This window comes from Somniosus microcephalus, chromosome 16 (assembly GCF_052327205.1).
Source record: "Somniosus microcephalus isolate GS21.2 chromosome 16, FLI_Smic_1.0, whole genome shotgun sequence".
NCBI lineage: Eukaryota > Metazoa > Chordata > Chondrichthyes > Squaliformes > Somniosidae > Somniosus > Somniosus microcephalus.
Genome location: NC_141002.1, coordinates 51,185,263 through 51,201,995, shown reverse-complemented (window position 1 = coordinate 51,201,995; position 16,733 = coordinate 51,185,263). Strand labels below are relative to the sequence as shown.

The 16,733-nt window shown below is 45.3% G+C and overlaps 2 protein-coding genes across 3 annotated transcripts in view; one reads left to right on the top strand and one right to left on the bottom strand.

Moving 5' to 3' along the window:
• The window catches only part of syn3 (synapsin III), a 479,656-nt gene that overhangs the window by 113,439 nt on the left and 349,484 nt on the right, over nucleotides 1-16,733 (bottom strand). The gene's annotated exons all lie outside the window — the stretch shown is intronic.
• Nucleotides 1-16,733, top strand: part of LOC147106163 (metalloproteinase inhibitor 3) — a 34,158-nt gene that overhangs the window by 14,422 nt on the left and 3,003 nt on the right. The window contains exons 2-4 of the mRNA XM_086009012.1: nucleotides 10,071-10,153; nucleotides 14,415-14,526; nucleotides 16,567-16,688. Coding sequence (XP_085865138.1) covers nucleotides 10,071-10,153; nucleotides 14,415-14,526; nucleotides 16,567-16,688 — 317 coding nt within the window. The remainder of the gene's footprint in view (nucleotides 1-10,070; nucleotides 10,154-14,414; nucleotides 14,527-16,566; nucleotides 16,689-16,733) is intronic.

Genomic DNA, 16,733 nt, shown 5'->3' with positions numbered 1-16,733 from the left:
CCTGATTAAAGGGGAGGGGCCCAGCGCAGCACGCACCGGGGCCCTGCTGGACAACCAGGGAGCGGGGTGCCGGCAAAAGAGCCCAGCACTCAAGAGGAGTGCCGGTCTGACCGATCGCGGCTGGCACCCCGCAGGAGGAGGCGAAAAGGGGCAGGTGCTGGCAGGCGGCCCAGAAAAAATGGGCGCCCAGCACCTGCCCTTTAATTTGCGCCACCCTGGCATAGTGTTCGGCGGTAGGTCAGGGGGCATGAGTGAAGTTTGCGGCCGGGGCGCGAACGGGGCACTGCGTACGTCGATGACATCATTGCCGGAGGCACACCACCTGGGGCACTACTGGCTACCGCCGCCGCTAACCTCCCGCTGAATTTCACAGGAGGCATTAGCAGCACCGTGCCTGGGCGCTAGGTGCCTTGCGCCCCGTTAGTGCCCCTCGGGGCGCTAACAGGAGGCACAAAGCAACCCAATTTTTCCCCCATCTCCAAAATCCCCCAAGTTTGTGGCCAACAAAAAGATAAGCTGCAATTTTTTCCTCTCTTTACCCAACTCTCTTAAATCTTGCATGCAAAGTTAAACAAAGAGATCTGAAGGCAAGACCCAATCAGGGATGCAATGTCACCTCATCACGATTGTGTCATATCACACACAATTCTGGTCAAGCATCACAGTAATGGACGAGACTGCACTGTAAAAAGCCTTACAGTACCCTAACCTCGAGCCGCTCAAAAATTGTTCACAAAAGAAATATCCACATTTATATATGTTTTAAAACATATTGCTCAGCCATTCCATTCCAGTAAGAGTTTGGTGGAATGGTCACAAACTTTGCTGGGACCCAGAATTGCCAGGTCCAGGCCTTGCACTGAAGCCTATGCCCACCCCAAACAAGCCCATTGATGAAGAGGACAGGGCCAAGTCTGGGGACTCCACTTCCTTAGCCTCAAAGGGACCTGGAGTAAGTCTGGAGGTCAGTACATTAAGAGAGATGAAGCAAATCGGCCTCCTGAAGGACGAAAAGTGGGCCCCGGTTCCAGTTCGAATTCAGAGGCTGGACCCCAGAATAAGTAATAGGGGGGTGGGGGGTGAATTTTTTCTTCAATTCTTAAAGTGGCCCCTAGAACCATGATTCATGGCAGAGGAGCCAACTTCCACCCATGTTTCATGAGCCTTCAGTCAGGGTGGGCGCAGCAGAAACGCCCACAACAGCGAAGCCGCACTCCTAGAGACCCCTCCTCTGGGCCTGCAAACTTTGGTGGGGTCAGCAGTGAAGTTCCGCAGTGAGCGTGATCCCAGCATCACTGTTTTAATTTAATTCTTAAGAAGGGTAAACATAGGGGAGGCAGAGAAGGGGCAAGTATTATTTAATAAATACGCTTAAGAATGAGGAAGCATAGAGCCTTGTCCTCTTTAAAGGGCCATCATGGTTGGAGAAAGATTCTTCGGAAAGATCTTCTGTTGTCTTTGTATATATGCCATGAACTGATGCATCCATGCCGCTAGTCATGCCAACATGATAAACACTGGTTATAAACTGACCCTGCACGCTTAAGATGGGTCAGAGCTAGAAAGTAATCTCTGAACCATACAGTCCAGGAATGACATGGGTTCGATCCTCGGACTCTGCTGAGAGCTGGTCTCAGCCAGGGTGGCAATACAGGCGCCACAACTGACTGCAACAAGTGCAAAGAAAATCATCCAGGCTTCCCACATTTGATTGTTATTGAGCCATCCCTGCTGGAAATATTTCTGTGTTAATGTTGGCTGAGGACAGGATTAGGCTCAGGTGTGAGGTCCTCCACAGTTGATTAGCCTGCCTATACTTGCTGTCAAAGATCATGCATGAATGATGGTCCTTTGGATGAGGTGTTGGGAGTGTGGCTAGCAGCTGTAGAACAAATGCCCAGCAAGGAGGGGAGAACAGAGAAAATTAGAGAGTTCAAAACTTCACCCTGCTTTGCAACCACAAAGGAGTTTTATCATGTGGCTATTCCAGGAGCTGGGCCTGTCCCAAACGCCCAAAGGTGGTGGTGATGCCTTTTTAATCATTTCCAGTTCTAAAAGCAGATCAAAGCATTAAATGGAGACTGTATTAAGGGAGGCAGCTGTCACCCTGTCATGTACAGTACAGATCTGAAGGGCTAGCACTTAGTCCAACACACATACAGCAGCACATCTATTTCAGAATGGGATTGAAGGTTATAAGAATAAGAGATAAAAATAATCAAATGTTGTGCAGAATCCTGGGCTGCTGGGACCATGGAAATATCACACAAACTAGTTCCCTAATGTCCATCAGGAAAGGGGGCTTGCCACCCCTACCTGGCCAGTACCACAATATTGACTCTTAATGCCCCCTGAACTGGTAAGCAATCGCTATAGAACACAACCATAAGAGAAATATCGGATGGACCTATTGGCAATGACCCAGGCACGGATCAGGGCAAAACTCAGGCAATCTCAGCCCAGAGAGCTCTGCAAATTCCTTCTCACTAACACCTGCCATTCAAGCTGAGAGAGCTTCCCATACACTAGTCAAGCAACAGCAATAGCTGTATGCACAGAGTCATATCTATCAGCCAATATCTGAGATTCTCCACCAGCAGCCCTCTGCATGTCCTGTTCCACCTGCAGGGCAGACCCACCAGTAGTGGGGACACAGTTGGGCTTGGCCATTAAAGTTCTCAACATTGACTGCAGATCTCATGAAGTCTTATGGCTCCAGGCGAAACAAGGCCAAGGAAACCTGCTGCTCACTGTCGACTACAGCCCACCCCCTCCCCCACTCCTAACTGACAATTCAGTACGTCTCCCCGTTCCGTAGTGCCACAAGTGATTGAACTGGCCAAAGTCTGAAGGGCAAAGCTGCCAGATCGGGTCTGTGTCAGGTGGCAAAGGAACCAACAGATCCTTGACTCCGCCCTCACCAACCTACCTGTCGGACACGCCTGTCTATGATAGCATTGGCAGGAGTGACCACCACAGACCTTGCCAAGACAAGGTCCTACCTTCTCCTCACTCCTGCTCTGCCCAGCTCCATAGTCAGGTAAGTTGCTTAAAATTGATCTTCAGCAAAAGCGCACAATGGGTGCTAGTGAGTTGGCGGCCCCTTTTACACCCTGTCCGATTTTCCTTTACATTGGATAAGAAAGTCAGGCGAGGTGTAAAACGTGCTGCCAATTCGCTATCGGCAGTTTTGCACTATCATCCCCACTATTTACATTGGTAAGTGAGTCAGTAACTGGAGGGCACAAACTTAAGGTCATCACCAAAAGAGTGCAGGGAGAAAGTCGAATTTTTTTTGATGCAGAGGGTTATTAAGACATGGAAACTGTGGAGGAAGCAAAATCCCTAATAGCTTTTAAAAGGGAAGTGAGCATATTTTTGAAAAAGAAAAATATAAAAGGGTATGGGAAAGGGCAGGGAAGTGGCTTGCTCTTTCAGAGGGCCGCCCTACGACTCGGTGATTAGTTATAATCTGAAATGGCTGGAGGGAACAAGCTGGAATATGTGTGCGTGGAGGTTAATTGTAAAGCAGTATCCCTGATGTAAAAGTCAGGCTTAAATGCCCTACAGAACATTTTGTCATTTTTAATATTGTGATCAACCACCCCCTAGACCGAAGGGTGTGTTGATGCAGGAACAGGAGAACACAAGCACAGTCACAAGATTGGTCTATGAAAACCAGCAATTAGCTGTGTTTTATTTTAGCAAACAGGGAAAAAGGTTCACGTCTGGCACAATCCAAAATCATAAGGCGTTCACATAGAATAAATCCATTTTCTTGTCTTGGCTTTACCCTCAGGTACCGGCCTTGTCTTGGCTTTACCCTCAGGTACCGGCCTTGTCTTGGCTTTACCCTCAGGTACCGGCCTTGTCTTGGCTTTACCCTCAGGTACCGGCCTATAACAGTACAACAGCAATCTACTCAGGCACTGGCTTCAAGGAGTTCTGGCCCTGCTTTGATCCCCTCAGGGCCGGGCATGGTCCTCTCTCAGGACCCCTTTCTCTGGCCCTGAAGGGATGCACTAGTGAGTTAATGGGCAGATTTGCCTCAGGTGTGTTGGAGGTAGGTGTGTCCTTCCTGAATTGGAGTGAGAGGGGGACTTTGTCTCCATCTGGTGGCCACATATCATCCATCCACCAGTAAACCGCCCCCATAGCTCACAATATGTATAAAAAAGGTTCCATTAACCACATTGCAGTAACATCGAATTATTTTATTAAATATTTAATGGACCTTGGTACCTTCTCAGCTCCATGCTGTCATTATCACAGATTGGTTGTATGTTGGGGCAAAAGACTGTTAGAAGTAAACAATCAGATTTTACTTTCTGCCACTGTTAGTTGCATATGAACTTGAGGCTGTCCATGATGTGGCCTGTCACAAGCAGGCCTCCTAAATTCACGTGCATAAATGGACCAACCAAAAATGTTGTCCCTAGTGAGCGCACCTGGGACCTGGACTTCCTTACTTGTCCCCAGTGAGACCTACATCAACATAATAAACGTGGAGTAAGTGCTTTACAGTGACACCACAATACACTAACACTTGTAGGAAGGGTGATGGAGGACAGAACACTAGACTTCTTTAAGAAATAGCTAAATGCTGTAATGTGAAAAGGTAGGATTAGTGTCCTGAAAGGATGAGATCAAATGGGCTGAAGGGCTTTCTTCATGTAAATCTATCTTGTAACTCCATGCAAGAAAGCCAGCCATTCCCTCCAAGACACCAGTTCTTAAAGGGAGCTCATTGCCATCTGGCAGTGAGAGTGTGAATACCACAGTGATGGCGAATACCATGTCGCACAAAAAAATTATGCTTTTCAATTCAAATTAAATCATGTGTTTATATAACAAAAGGAAAACTTTGCCTACTGAAACAAGGGGCTGTCAGTCCCACTACAAGATACAAATATACTTTTTTAAAGCAAAGCATGTTCCTCCCCCCAGCTGGGTGCTAAACCCGTACAGCACACCAGAAATGCACTGCAGCTGTCCAGCCTCAGGAATCACCTGCATTTCCTGTCCTATACTATTTAAAGGGCCCATTGGTACCTCCTAGCAAGGCCTAACACCAGCAATAGAGCCTAGAAAATCAGGAATAAAAACAGAAAATGCTGGAAACACTCAGCAGGTCAGGCAGCATCTTGGAGAGAGAAACAGAGTCAACGTTTCAGGTCGATGACCTTACGTGGCTCAGGCCTACCATTGTCTCTCTGCCCGCAATAATTTAAGTGCAAACTTCTGGGAGGGTCCTAAAGCTCCAAGAAGTACCTTATCCAAAATTCTTCAGCCTAATCCCTCAGAACCCCATGGACCATTCAGTTCAGCCAAAGCACCATTTTTTCTAAGAGCCTCTGCACTGGGGCACCCAGCAAAGTGGTGTCATCTGCAACATGAGGCAGGAGGTTAGAATGTCCACTTCCATTTTTATTTAAATGGCTCCATCTAGTCTGCATCTACTTTAGGCTCTGTACATCCCCCTCCCAGGAAAACCTTGAAAATCCTGGGGCAGCGTTACAGGGCAGTGCCCCTCTTAACTGACCTTTGCACCTGGGAATATTCGGTCCCCAGGGCGCAAGGCCCAGGCAAATTGGCCATTAATTTACTTCTTGTAATTTAAATTCCTGTCCATGTAAACTTCACACACAGGAGCTTCTGACAGTTTTCATTGTTTGAAGTCTTCCACAGAACTTTCTTTCTTTACATTAATCTGCATGTGTTTGCAATTTACACTAATTCCTAGTTTTAAAATAATGTGGCTTGAGATAGGTAATTCGAGTGATATATGAAGCTCAGCTGCACTCAGAAGCATCCACCAGTTACCTGCTGCTAATTTAATTTAATACTTCGCCATCAAAACTGCAGGGCCTTGACTGCAAGCATGGAAATCCTCTCACATGCTGATCTGGGAATGGAAATAAGATCAAGTGATAGACATAATAAAACTGTTTATTGCTGTAAAAAGTTCTAAATTCACTGTTTATCTAGACCCAGGCACCAGCTAATGGAATTGGGCCAAATTATTTAAAATGCAGCTTTAGCAAAGGGCCGTGTGCTCATACACCCTTACCATATATAGCCTTTCAGAGAGAGCAGGCAAGAGAAGGAGAGAGCATAAGCACACACAGAGGGTGCCAATAAAGGCAAATTACTGATCGGGTAAATTGCAGACATGCTTCCAGTAGGGAGTTAATAGCACTGCGTCCCGGTAACTAGACGAACCACAGGGAACCTTGCTTATTAGTGAAGAGGATGTAAATAGGCCTCAAAGCACTTTTGAAAGTTTGTTCAACACCACTCACCAGCATGAGGTTATGAAGCTTATTAGCCTTTGAAAGAATTGAATTTAGTAGCGGGGCAGGCAGCTCAGTTTCAGTCTCTCAAAAGAACTAATAATGCAAATTTCACACTACTCTGTACCAAAAAGGCACTTTTGTTCCCAGCTTGCTTCTTCAGCCACTAGTGCTCCATAGCAGCCATACACTATTCTCCATTTTCTACAAATGACAAGGGCATTTGTCTTTTATATTTACTAGCAGTACCCCCATGTCATTCCTCGCAGGGGGCGAGGGGTATGCTGTTGTAAGGGGGTGCACATTTCTGATGAAACTGCTTGGAAAGAAGTGTGAGAGAAATGTGCTCAGAAACAGCGAAGAAAGTGCCTTTTGACTGGGAAAAAAAACAACCAAATGAATAAATAAAGTTTTCCATATCCACTGAAGTAAATAATTAAATGTTTTGCTCACATACCACAGTTACTTAAATAAATAAACGAGAATAAGTAACCTGGTTGAGAAGGGTAGCTCAGGAGCGAAGGTGGCTCAGTGGCGGAAAAGAACAACCCGAGAGAGGGGAGGGCAGCTGGGTCCAAAGTTACAATGGGCATTCTTCCTGGAGTTTTTCTGGCTTCATTCCTCATCACTGGCTATTTCCTGCAATTTGTTAGAGTTCGTCTATGGCTTTGCATCGACCCAGGAAATTGCCTGCAAAATCACCTATATGTTTTAAATGATCTTGATTCTGTTGGAATCAGCTCAGATGAGACACAAGACTGGCTCCTACATCTCTGACAATCAGCCATGGCTCAGTGGGTAGCACTCACCTCATAGTCAGAAGGTTGTGGGTTCAAGTCTCACTCCTGGGGCTTGAGCACACAATCTAGGCTGACACTCCAGTGCAGTACTGAGGGACTGCTGCACTGTTGGAGGTGCCATCTTTCGGATGAGCTGTTCAACTGAAGCCCCATCTGCCCTCTCAGGTGGATGTAAAAAATCCCACGATACTCTATCGAAGAAAAGCAGAGGCGTTCTCCCGGTGTCCTGGTCAATATTCATCCCTCAGCCAACATCATTAAAAACACATTATCTGGTCATTTCACATTGCTGTTTATGGGAGCTTGCTATGTACAAATTGGCTACCACATTCCCTACATCACAACAGTGACAACACTTCAAAGGTATTTCATTGGCTGCAAAGCGCTTTGCAATTTCCTGAAGTTGTGAAAGGTGCTATATATATGCAAGTCTTTCTTTCAATTTGGGTAACTAGCCAAGAAATGAGGAGTTGACACTTAGCAACAAAGTTACAAAGAAAATCAATGTCCATGGGGATGGGGGGAGGGTTTGCCCCAAAACAAGCGCAAAGTCAGCGGAGCAGCCATGCCGACCACCACTAATGTGGGGCCTGAGCCATTTGAGGCCCAGGCCTCAGTAGCAAGCCACTGGCGAGCTGTAGGGCCCAAGGATATTGGCCAGTTCCCACGCTGATCCAGCTGGCAGGTCAGGTCTGGGGGAGGTGATCCCAGGGGGGGGTACTCCTGCTCCTCTTGGGTCCACCATAAAAAGAAAAGTTTCCTGGGCTGCTTTATTTTAAAAAGGCCTTTAGGGGCTCTACAACCCTGATTTGCATATTTAAGCAGCCTCCCATCTGTTTCAGGCAGGCAGGCTGCCCGCCCATTTACAAGCCTGTCTGCAAGTTGCATCAGGCAGGCCTTGGGTGTTAATGGGGTGGCTGAAGGGCATCCTGATTTTCAATTGCTGGCCGCCCATTTTTCAGGTGAGAAATGGGCACCCGGCATTTGAAAATCACTCCGCCATATCTCGCCTCCCAGCTGATGCCAGATGACAAACAAACGCACGTTCCTTGTTTGGCACATAGAGACCAACAGAAAGCTAACTGTCTCTTGCTGGACTTTGACTAACATCCTATTCTGAAGCAGAAATGGTTTTGTAATTCTCTGAGGCTTCCAGTGGTATGAAATCTGTTCTACTTACATTATGGGCAGATTCCACAGCACCAGCAGCAAAGGGAAACCGATTATAATGGGCAGTCTCATGTATGTGTGACATTCATTTCTGGGCGCTGTTCTGTTTTCATATGAATAAACCGTGTGCTGAAGCCTGAATAATTTATATTCACTCCTGGAAGTACTACTGCATCATGAGGAGCAGGAGAACCCTATCTTGAGATGGGTCTCTGCTCCATGGAGAAACAGCGGTGCTTTTCATTTATATTACAGCAGTGCTCTAGTCAGTGGGCTATAATATCAATGGCCATAAATGTACAATGTTAGGCACCAGAGCATTACTGATGACTAGCAGTGCTAAAGCAGGTTTCAGTGTCGAACATCTCCACGCAGTGACCTTGTCAGATCTGCTGCGCAATCACCTTGTTTCCTTTAGTCACCTTTATAGTTTAAAAAAATCAGATTGACCTAAAATAGCGCTTAAAAAGCTAAGCCAAATCCCTACGGCAAGATGAAAAACAATGTGAATTGCTGCTGTGTTTTTCCACATTCTTGCCCCATCTGGTGTGTTGCCCCTAGCTCCGTCATGCTGCCGTAATGCTTGATTGCCGGTTGGCTGGCATGGAACAAAAGTTCACTTGTGTTTGGGGGTGGGGCAGAGGACTGTAGACTAAACACTGGGAAGCTCCAGTGGAAGTCATGCTCTTCCCTTGAAACAAAGCTTACAGCCGAACGAAAGAGCTCAAGGCTAGCACAGGCACAAAGCTGCTGTTAGACTGGGCTGGTACTGACATTTATAACCTCACCACACACTTAACTTGGTTTGAGGCGTCTTAAGTATCCAGGACATAAATTTATGGGGAAGCAGGGGGAGGAAGAATAAATGATGGAAAATAAATTAAATAGTCCAAGGGAAAGAGATAAATACAGTTCTAACATTGATTCAAACTACAAGTGCGACATGGGCACTGTGAGAAAATGTGTGTCCTCACTTTAGAGATGCCCTCCCGACATTGAGAAGGAGCTTTATAGATGCCTGTCTGGCAATAGTTGGAGACTTTGCAAATGCCCTGTCAGTAAAGGGCAGCTTTGGCGATGCCTTCAGTCATCCTTCGTTCCCTCTCATTAGTAACTGTTTATATAGTTTAACTTTTACTCCTTTAAAGAGACAATTCTGCTTTTAGTCAGCAGTTTTGCTAACAGAAGCTGTCAATGTGCCTCCTTTTCTCAATGAGTGAGGCACTTCACAGAGGAGGTTGTGCAATTCCCCTCCCCCAATGTTCTCTCCTCCTCTCCTGAAAGCATTAACTTTTGTTGGGGTTTATTTGTACAGGTGCAGACCATCCTGCAGTACCTCAGCCAAGTGGCCATTCTTCACGTGTGAGCCTATAGTCAGTGTTTGCCTTCTATTCGACCATTGGGGGCATCACAGCTGGTCCTGGTCCTGTCCTCACCTAATGTCCACACACATCAAAAAATGATTAGGAGTGGAAACCCTATTTGATTTCCCCTGCCTTAGACCACAGGTGCTGAGGCCTATTGTAGTGCCCATGTTACCACCCTGGCTGAGATCAATTAACTCAGCATAAAATGAGGATCAAACTTGGGACCTTCCCAGTTAGTTCCACACTAAGTTTACCAAATGAACCATCAGGGAGCTATGACTGCAGTTTTAATGAAAAACTTTGAAGATATCTTGTATTACAGTATATATGTGGCCCACTTATAAGCAGTCTAAAGCAGCCAGACTTTGTCAACATTCCTGTTAATTTCTAAACTTGTACTTTAAAACTGAATGACCATGTACTCATTCTTTATCTTCCAGTTATCCGGGCAAAAGTGGTTGGGAAGAAGCTGCTGAAGGATGGACCTTTTGGTACAATGCGCTACACTATCAAACAGATGAAGGTGAGTCAAACCAGGCCTAGTCTGTTGAAGTATCATAAAGAATCTGAGTGTAGCAACTCAGTGATACAATATTTTTTTACCTCTGGGAACTGAATTTGAATCTGGTTTAGTGATGGGATAAAAGTTTCCTCTTTCTGTTGGCTGTAAGAGACCCAAGACTGGGGAGCTCTTAATTCAGCCCTTAGAGTGAAAATCCACAGCATAAGACAATCTAAAGTTCAGCACTAATTGGCCATCTGACTCAAACAGTTCACAAAGATAGCTGGTATAGAAAATAGAAATGTCACACTTGGAGATACTATCTGCGCTGGGGTTAAGCCAGGTTATTGGGGCAGAGTAGAGATATATTCACTCTGCATCTAACCTGTACTAGACCTGACCTGTTGATATTGGGTGTAAAGACTAGAAAATGTTCCAGCACGGTGGCATAGTGGTTAGCACTGTTGCCTCACAGCGCCAGGGACCCGGGTTCAAATCCGGCCTCGGGTGACTGTCTGTGTGGAGTTTGCACATTCTCCCCGTGTTTGCGTGGGTTTCCTCCGGGTGCTCCGGTTTCCTCCCACAGTCCAAAGATGTGCGGGTTAGGTTGATTGGCTATGATAAATTGACCCTTAGTGTTAGGGGGATTAAAATGTGTGGGGTTACGGAGATAGGGTGGGATATGTGTCGGTGCAGGCTTGATGGGCCGAAATGGCCTCTATCTGCACTGTGGGGTTTCTGTGATTCTGTGATACCACAAATATGCATATTTCCTTGAAGAGAACAGGATCATTTTTCTGTTAAATAGATTTTTGAAAGAGTGGCAATGCTGATTTTCATTGTCCCTGCCATAGTAACACAAGTCAGTTCATCATCTGATATTTCCCCTCCTTCCATTGTGAGGGAAAACCTCTCTGATAGTCAGCTGGCCTCAGCTAATGTTACACATTGAACATGTGGGGAATGAGAGAGAAGAAGATAGCCTGCATCGTATATGGCAGGGTGCGCAGTGCACTAATGATCTGTGCCACAGTCTAACTGAATAACCATGAGCTTAGATTGGGGGGGGGGGGGCGGCGCGGAATGAAAAGCTGTTGCTGTGGAGAGCAGAGCAAACTAGAACAACCATGAGACTGTATCATGCTTATCAAGAGAAACAAATGGCTTTCCAACAATAGATGTCAGGGCTAGCGGCACAGTCAATGCCACTCTATAACCAACCCCCAGAAGCTGAGTGATGGAACCTTGACTTTCTTTCCCTCCCTGTGCTTACTTCTATTTGCTGCATCAAGTAATGCTGAAGCCAAAATAGGGAACGTACCCTGAATGGAATCATAGGCATAGAGCAGAGTCCTAGCACCCTGTGGTATCACAGATTGATACCATGGTGTCACTCTGTCCATCTCCTAATGCTCAAGCAAATTTCTTTTTGGCTATTTAAGATAATAAGGTTACGATCTCTCTTACGTCCATGTCTGGAATAATGTTGTGATCAGGTCTGGTGAAGCCCAAACTGAGTGCCACTTAACAAGTTATTGGTGAGTTGGTGTCACTGGATGGCACTATTAATAACTCCTTTCATCACTTTACTGATGATCAGGAGGTGGCTGATAGGGGAGTAATTGGCCAGGTTAGGTTTATCCTGTGTTTTGCTGATAGGACATAAATGGGCAACCTTCCACATTGTCAGGTAGAAGTGGAATCTAAATAAGACGGACACCAAGAAGCATCGGCTGTACAGTACCAGATGGGAGTGAATCATTCCTTTGTACTTGGTACGTACTGTACATGTATAAGAGCTTATATTGCACCAGCTGCAGAATACCAAAGGGCAATGAATTGTTCCCTTTTAGCCAGAGTGTTCTGTACAGTACAGGAGGTGACAGATAGACCCTTAGAAATAGATCAAGAGCATCTGTTTGAAAGACCCCATCCCTTGACAGATGGGAGATACACATGGGGACAGACAGACTGACAGCAACATTGTGGCAAGAATAAATGGATGGCCTATCCTGCTCCCCTCCCATCTGTTGATAACAGTTTCTGAGGACAGGTGGACACTCAACTTCACCGTGTGCTCAAGGGTAGGAATGAAATTGCTCTAGGGCTTATTCTTTCATACAAAAAAGATTTAGAAAAAACTTCATGTAAAAGAAATTACACTTAACTTAAAGGGTTGAATTTGATCCCTTTAGAAAACGTAAAAGTCCCAAAAGATTGTCAATTTGCCTGACAGAACCTGACACCATTTCTGAGCAGGTAATCTCATAGGATTTAGTAACATCAGGCTCTGAAGCCATGCCTTTTAATGTTGAAAGAAGATGCATTTTAAAAAGCATCACAAGGTATTGGTATGTTTGACCCAGGTTTAGTTCCTCCAACAAACTGCCCTTAACAACTTACTCAGTTTAAAGGATGCCTGTGCTGACTGCTCACTAAGTTTGTGCTGCATCAGTTACGACATCTGCCACATCATAAACCAGTGGCATGTATATGATATTTTAATTTCTTTTAAATAAAGTAGCAAGTTTTAAATATAGTAGTACATTTTTAACAACAGACCTCACCATATCATAGAGCATTTTTCCATTTTAAAACCCTAGAAAAATGGCTTATTGCCGAGGCAATGAAGACATTAAGGAGCTGTTGAAAACAAACTGCTTCTTGTTGTAGTTTTGTGCCCTCCAGGCTTATTCTTTCCCTCCAATTAAAGTTTTAATATAGCCCTTTTAAATAAATGGAACTTTTAATTTCAATGTAATATATTTTTCTTTAACTAATTTAGATGGCCTTTTGTTATTAAATTCAACTTGCTGGCAGCTCTGGGATTTGAACTCAAAACCTTGTGAATTAAAAGCAAAGTACAAAACAATTTTAGCTTCCTGGATTCTGGCCCAACTGTCTAATTAAAAAAAATGGGTAATAAAGTTCCCAATCTGTCATGTTGTAGCCATTAGGTGGCCCATTGGCACCAACTAACTGCGACATAAGTGCCACTGCATATAGGAAAATACCTTTACTTTGTTGAACCAACCATTCTCCTGACACCACCAATAATGGGAACCCACTGTGCAGAATTAGACCTGAGCCTGTGCTCTCCCACTCCAGGCACAGTGCCATCTCATCACATATCTTACAGCTGCTTTCTTACATTTTAGAGTTCTTTACAGTAAATTAATCCTCTGGCAAGGAATTACCTGTTTCCAGGCTTCTGACTGTGCTTCCTCTATAACTCTCCATACAGCAAATCAGCAGCTGAACTAAATCGCCCTCCTTCTCTGTGAGTAGGCAGTTAGCCTCTGTTTGGTGTCACTGCTGCGACTGTAACTCGGGGCTGGATTTTCCAAGCCCCGTGGAGGCGGGTTTGGAGGCGGGAGTGGTGGGAAAATTGCAGAATAGGGGGGCACGAACCCATCCTGCCCCCAACCCGCCTCCGTGCCAATGTCCCAGGAGGCAGGTATCCGACCTGTGCTGGGAGCCGCCTCCCCGAGGCGGGAAGGGGATTAGTGCCAATTAACTGCCAGTTAACAGTTTTTTGCCTAATCCCTATTTTTACCCCTGAAGTGTGGGCTTCTCGACGGCTCCGAGCCACGCCAAGTTAGCGAGGCGGGCCGTCGGTTTGAAGGGGTTGGAGGGGTCGAGATGTCCGTTGTGCAGGTGAGTGATGGGTGCATGTGTGTGAGGTAAGTGTAAAGTATTTTAATAAGTTTTACTTACCTTTACTTTTTCCTGCAGGCTTCCTCCCTTCAGTTCTCGGGAGTCCCTCAGTTCACCAGCACAGAAAGCAGAATGGCCGCTGAAATGTTAAAATCTGCAGCATTCTGCTTTCTGGTCTGGAGAGCTCTCTAACTGAGTCTGAGTAGAAGGACTCAAGTTAGAAGACAGATTGTCGGTGTTTGACAGCTTCACAGAGCTGTCAAATGCTGATTTTTCATCTGTCAAAAGCTCTTGACAGATGAAATGTCAATCACTGACGTCACCAGTAACCAGGTGTCCCTTAATTGGCCTGCTGAGCCCGCTGGGCGGGCTTAATAAGGTCAATCAAGGCAAAATAGCGTGGGTTGGCCACAAGCCAATGGAGGCGGGACTACAACCCAAAAAGTGGGAGTCCCGCCTCCATCACGTCCTCATTGACAAAATCCAGCCCTCAGTGTGTGGATGTAATCATTGATACAAACCCAAGCCTTGCCTCTCCATGTGTGTTACTGCTGTATCTGTGTTCTTTCCTTGAAGGTAAGTGACTGTCTGTGTCACTGTTTACAATGATTTCTCTCTTCTGTAGATGTATCGTGGCTTCAGCAAAATGCAACAGGTTCAGTACATCTATACGGAGGCTGCTGAGAGTCTGTGTGGTATCCGTCTGCAGGTGAACAAATTCCAATACCTGATCACAGGTGAGAGGCTATGGTTGGCAAAATTCACACAGTAACCATGCAGCACAGAGTATATTTTGATTTGCAGAGCAATGCTTGAAATATAACTTCTCATAAATTAGAACAATGTTAGGTTTAACCATCGTCTGTGAGGCTGTGTATCTGAGGATGCAGCAGCTTGTATCAGAAAGTAAACAGGGTGTGGGGGTGGGGTGGGATCTACCTGAGAGTTCCTTTATTGGGAGTCCAGTTAGCGTTCAGTCTGGTTTTCTGGAGCCTAATATTGTATTCAATGATTCAAAGCAGGGAAGATTTTACCAAGCTTTATGTGTTTACTAAGTACGCCAATGACAAGGGCTCTACTGCACCAAACTTCATTCTTATTATGTTAACTGTCCATTTAGGTCAACTTCCAGCCTTTTAATATCTAGTTAGAATGCTGCTGTCCATTGTATGTCTGGAAACACTTGTACCTTTATGCTCAGTTTAATGCAAGATCATTTTCAGGTTTCAAAGTTCTTGAGATGAGATAAGCCAGAATGTACAAATAAATGGGATGTATGACTTCAACCCATCAAAAACACTTGCATCTATCGATGGCGCTGTAGGCCTGAAGGTTCACATTTAAACCATCATGAACCCAGCATCCAACCTGTGTCCTGTTACATAATAGAAGACAGTCCCCCTGGAATAAGCAAAGTAGCAAGACCACTGAAATCCCACAACAAGGCATTGGACCTCACTGTCAATTGGCCAAAGAACAGGGGAGTGGAACTAATTGGATAGCTCTTTCAAAGAGCAGGCACAATTAGATTGGCTGCCTTCTGTACTGTATGATTCCTTGAACAGCAATTGGGGTGAGGAGCGTGGCTCCACTATATCCTTTGCCCTTGAAAAAATACAGAGGTGATCAATACAGATGATTTCAAGTATTAGGAATTTAAGTTATGAGGAAAGGTTGTGAAAGTTAGCCTTTGAGGTGACATTATTAAAGATTAGAAGATTCTGAAGGGAATTAGCAAAATTGATTCAGGTAAATAATTCACTACAGAGTTCAAATGTCATGCAACACAAGTTAAACATTAGAGAGTTGAGTAAGAAGGGAAATCAAGCAGAATGTTTCCACTCAAAGGCTAATAGAGCTGTGAACAAGTTACCAGGGAATGCCACTAAAGCAGACAGTATATGAGTGGGTTCATGAGACAATTAAGTGTGTTTCTGGGGAGAGAAGGGATTGGGAATAAGGTGAGAAGGGCAGTAGACAAGAGTAAATGATCAATAAGGACTGGATTTGTTGGTCTTACTGGCTTTTTTCTTTCTGTTTTGTTCTTGTGGTGGATTTGCTTCTCAAGTTGCACTGGCGGGCGAGGACGGAAATCTGGGTGGGAATCTGTCCTGCAAGTCTGCCTCTGTAACGATCTTCTGGTGTCATGCATCATATTTTCCATCATCATTGTCACAGCAATGTTGGATGTCAGAAACACCTGTATACAACAGGCAGCAAGCACTGCCAGGACTGGCAGAGGAATTTTGAAAATGGAAAAATCCACCCCAGACAGTGCAATTAATTACGAGGTGATTGATTTGCGGTCATGCACTGGCCCTTCTCAAAGAATGCTGCTTAAGTTTGTTCATTCCATTTGAAGTTACTGCAGTCGCCAAAATCCTGCAGCAGCCAGAAATTCCACCTCCACCCCCCCCCCCCCCCCCCCACCTGCCCTGTCCAACCATAGCAGGAGGAAAGAGCCAAAAAATGTATCAATTAGGTTGACCCTGGGATAATCTCTGGGATCAGCAGTGCATGTCAGGCAAGTGGAAATCCCACCCTTCCACACCTACATTGACAAAGCTACCAAAAAGCAAAATCTAAAACGATCTCCACCTCCCCTCTACCTCCTCCCACCCACCTCAGCCAGTTACAGACTTAAGACATACATCCACCATTTGCAGAGGTAATGTATATTCTACTGTATTCCCTTTGGTAAGTGTAGCGTGGAAACACAGTGCTGTATACTAGGAGCAAATGCTGGGAAATTACTGTTTTTTTTTGTCCATGTGCAGGTAGAGTTTATGATGGGAAAGTCTACACAGGAGTGTGTAACTTCATTGTACCATGGGAGAGATTGACCCTGTCACAGCGCAAGGGTCTTAATCATCGCTACCAGTTCGGCTGCAATTGCAAGGTATACACATCTTTATGAACACAGGACTCACACTTTGGGCTCTTT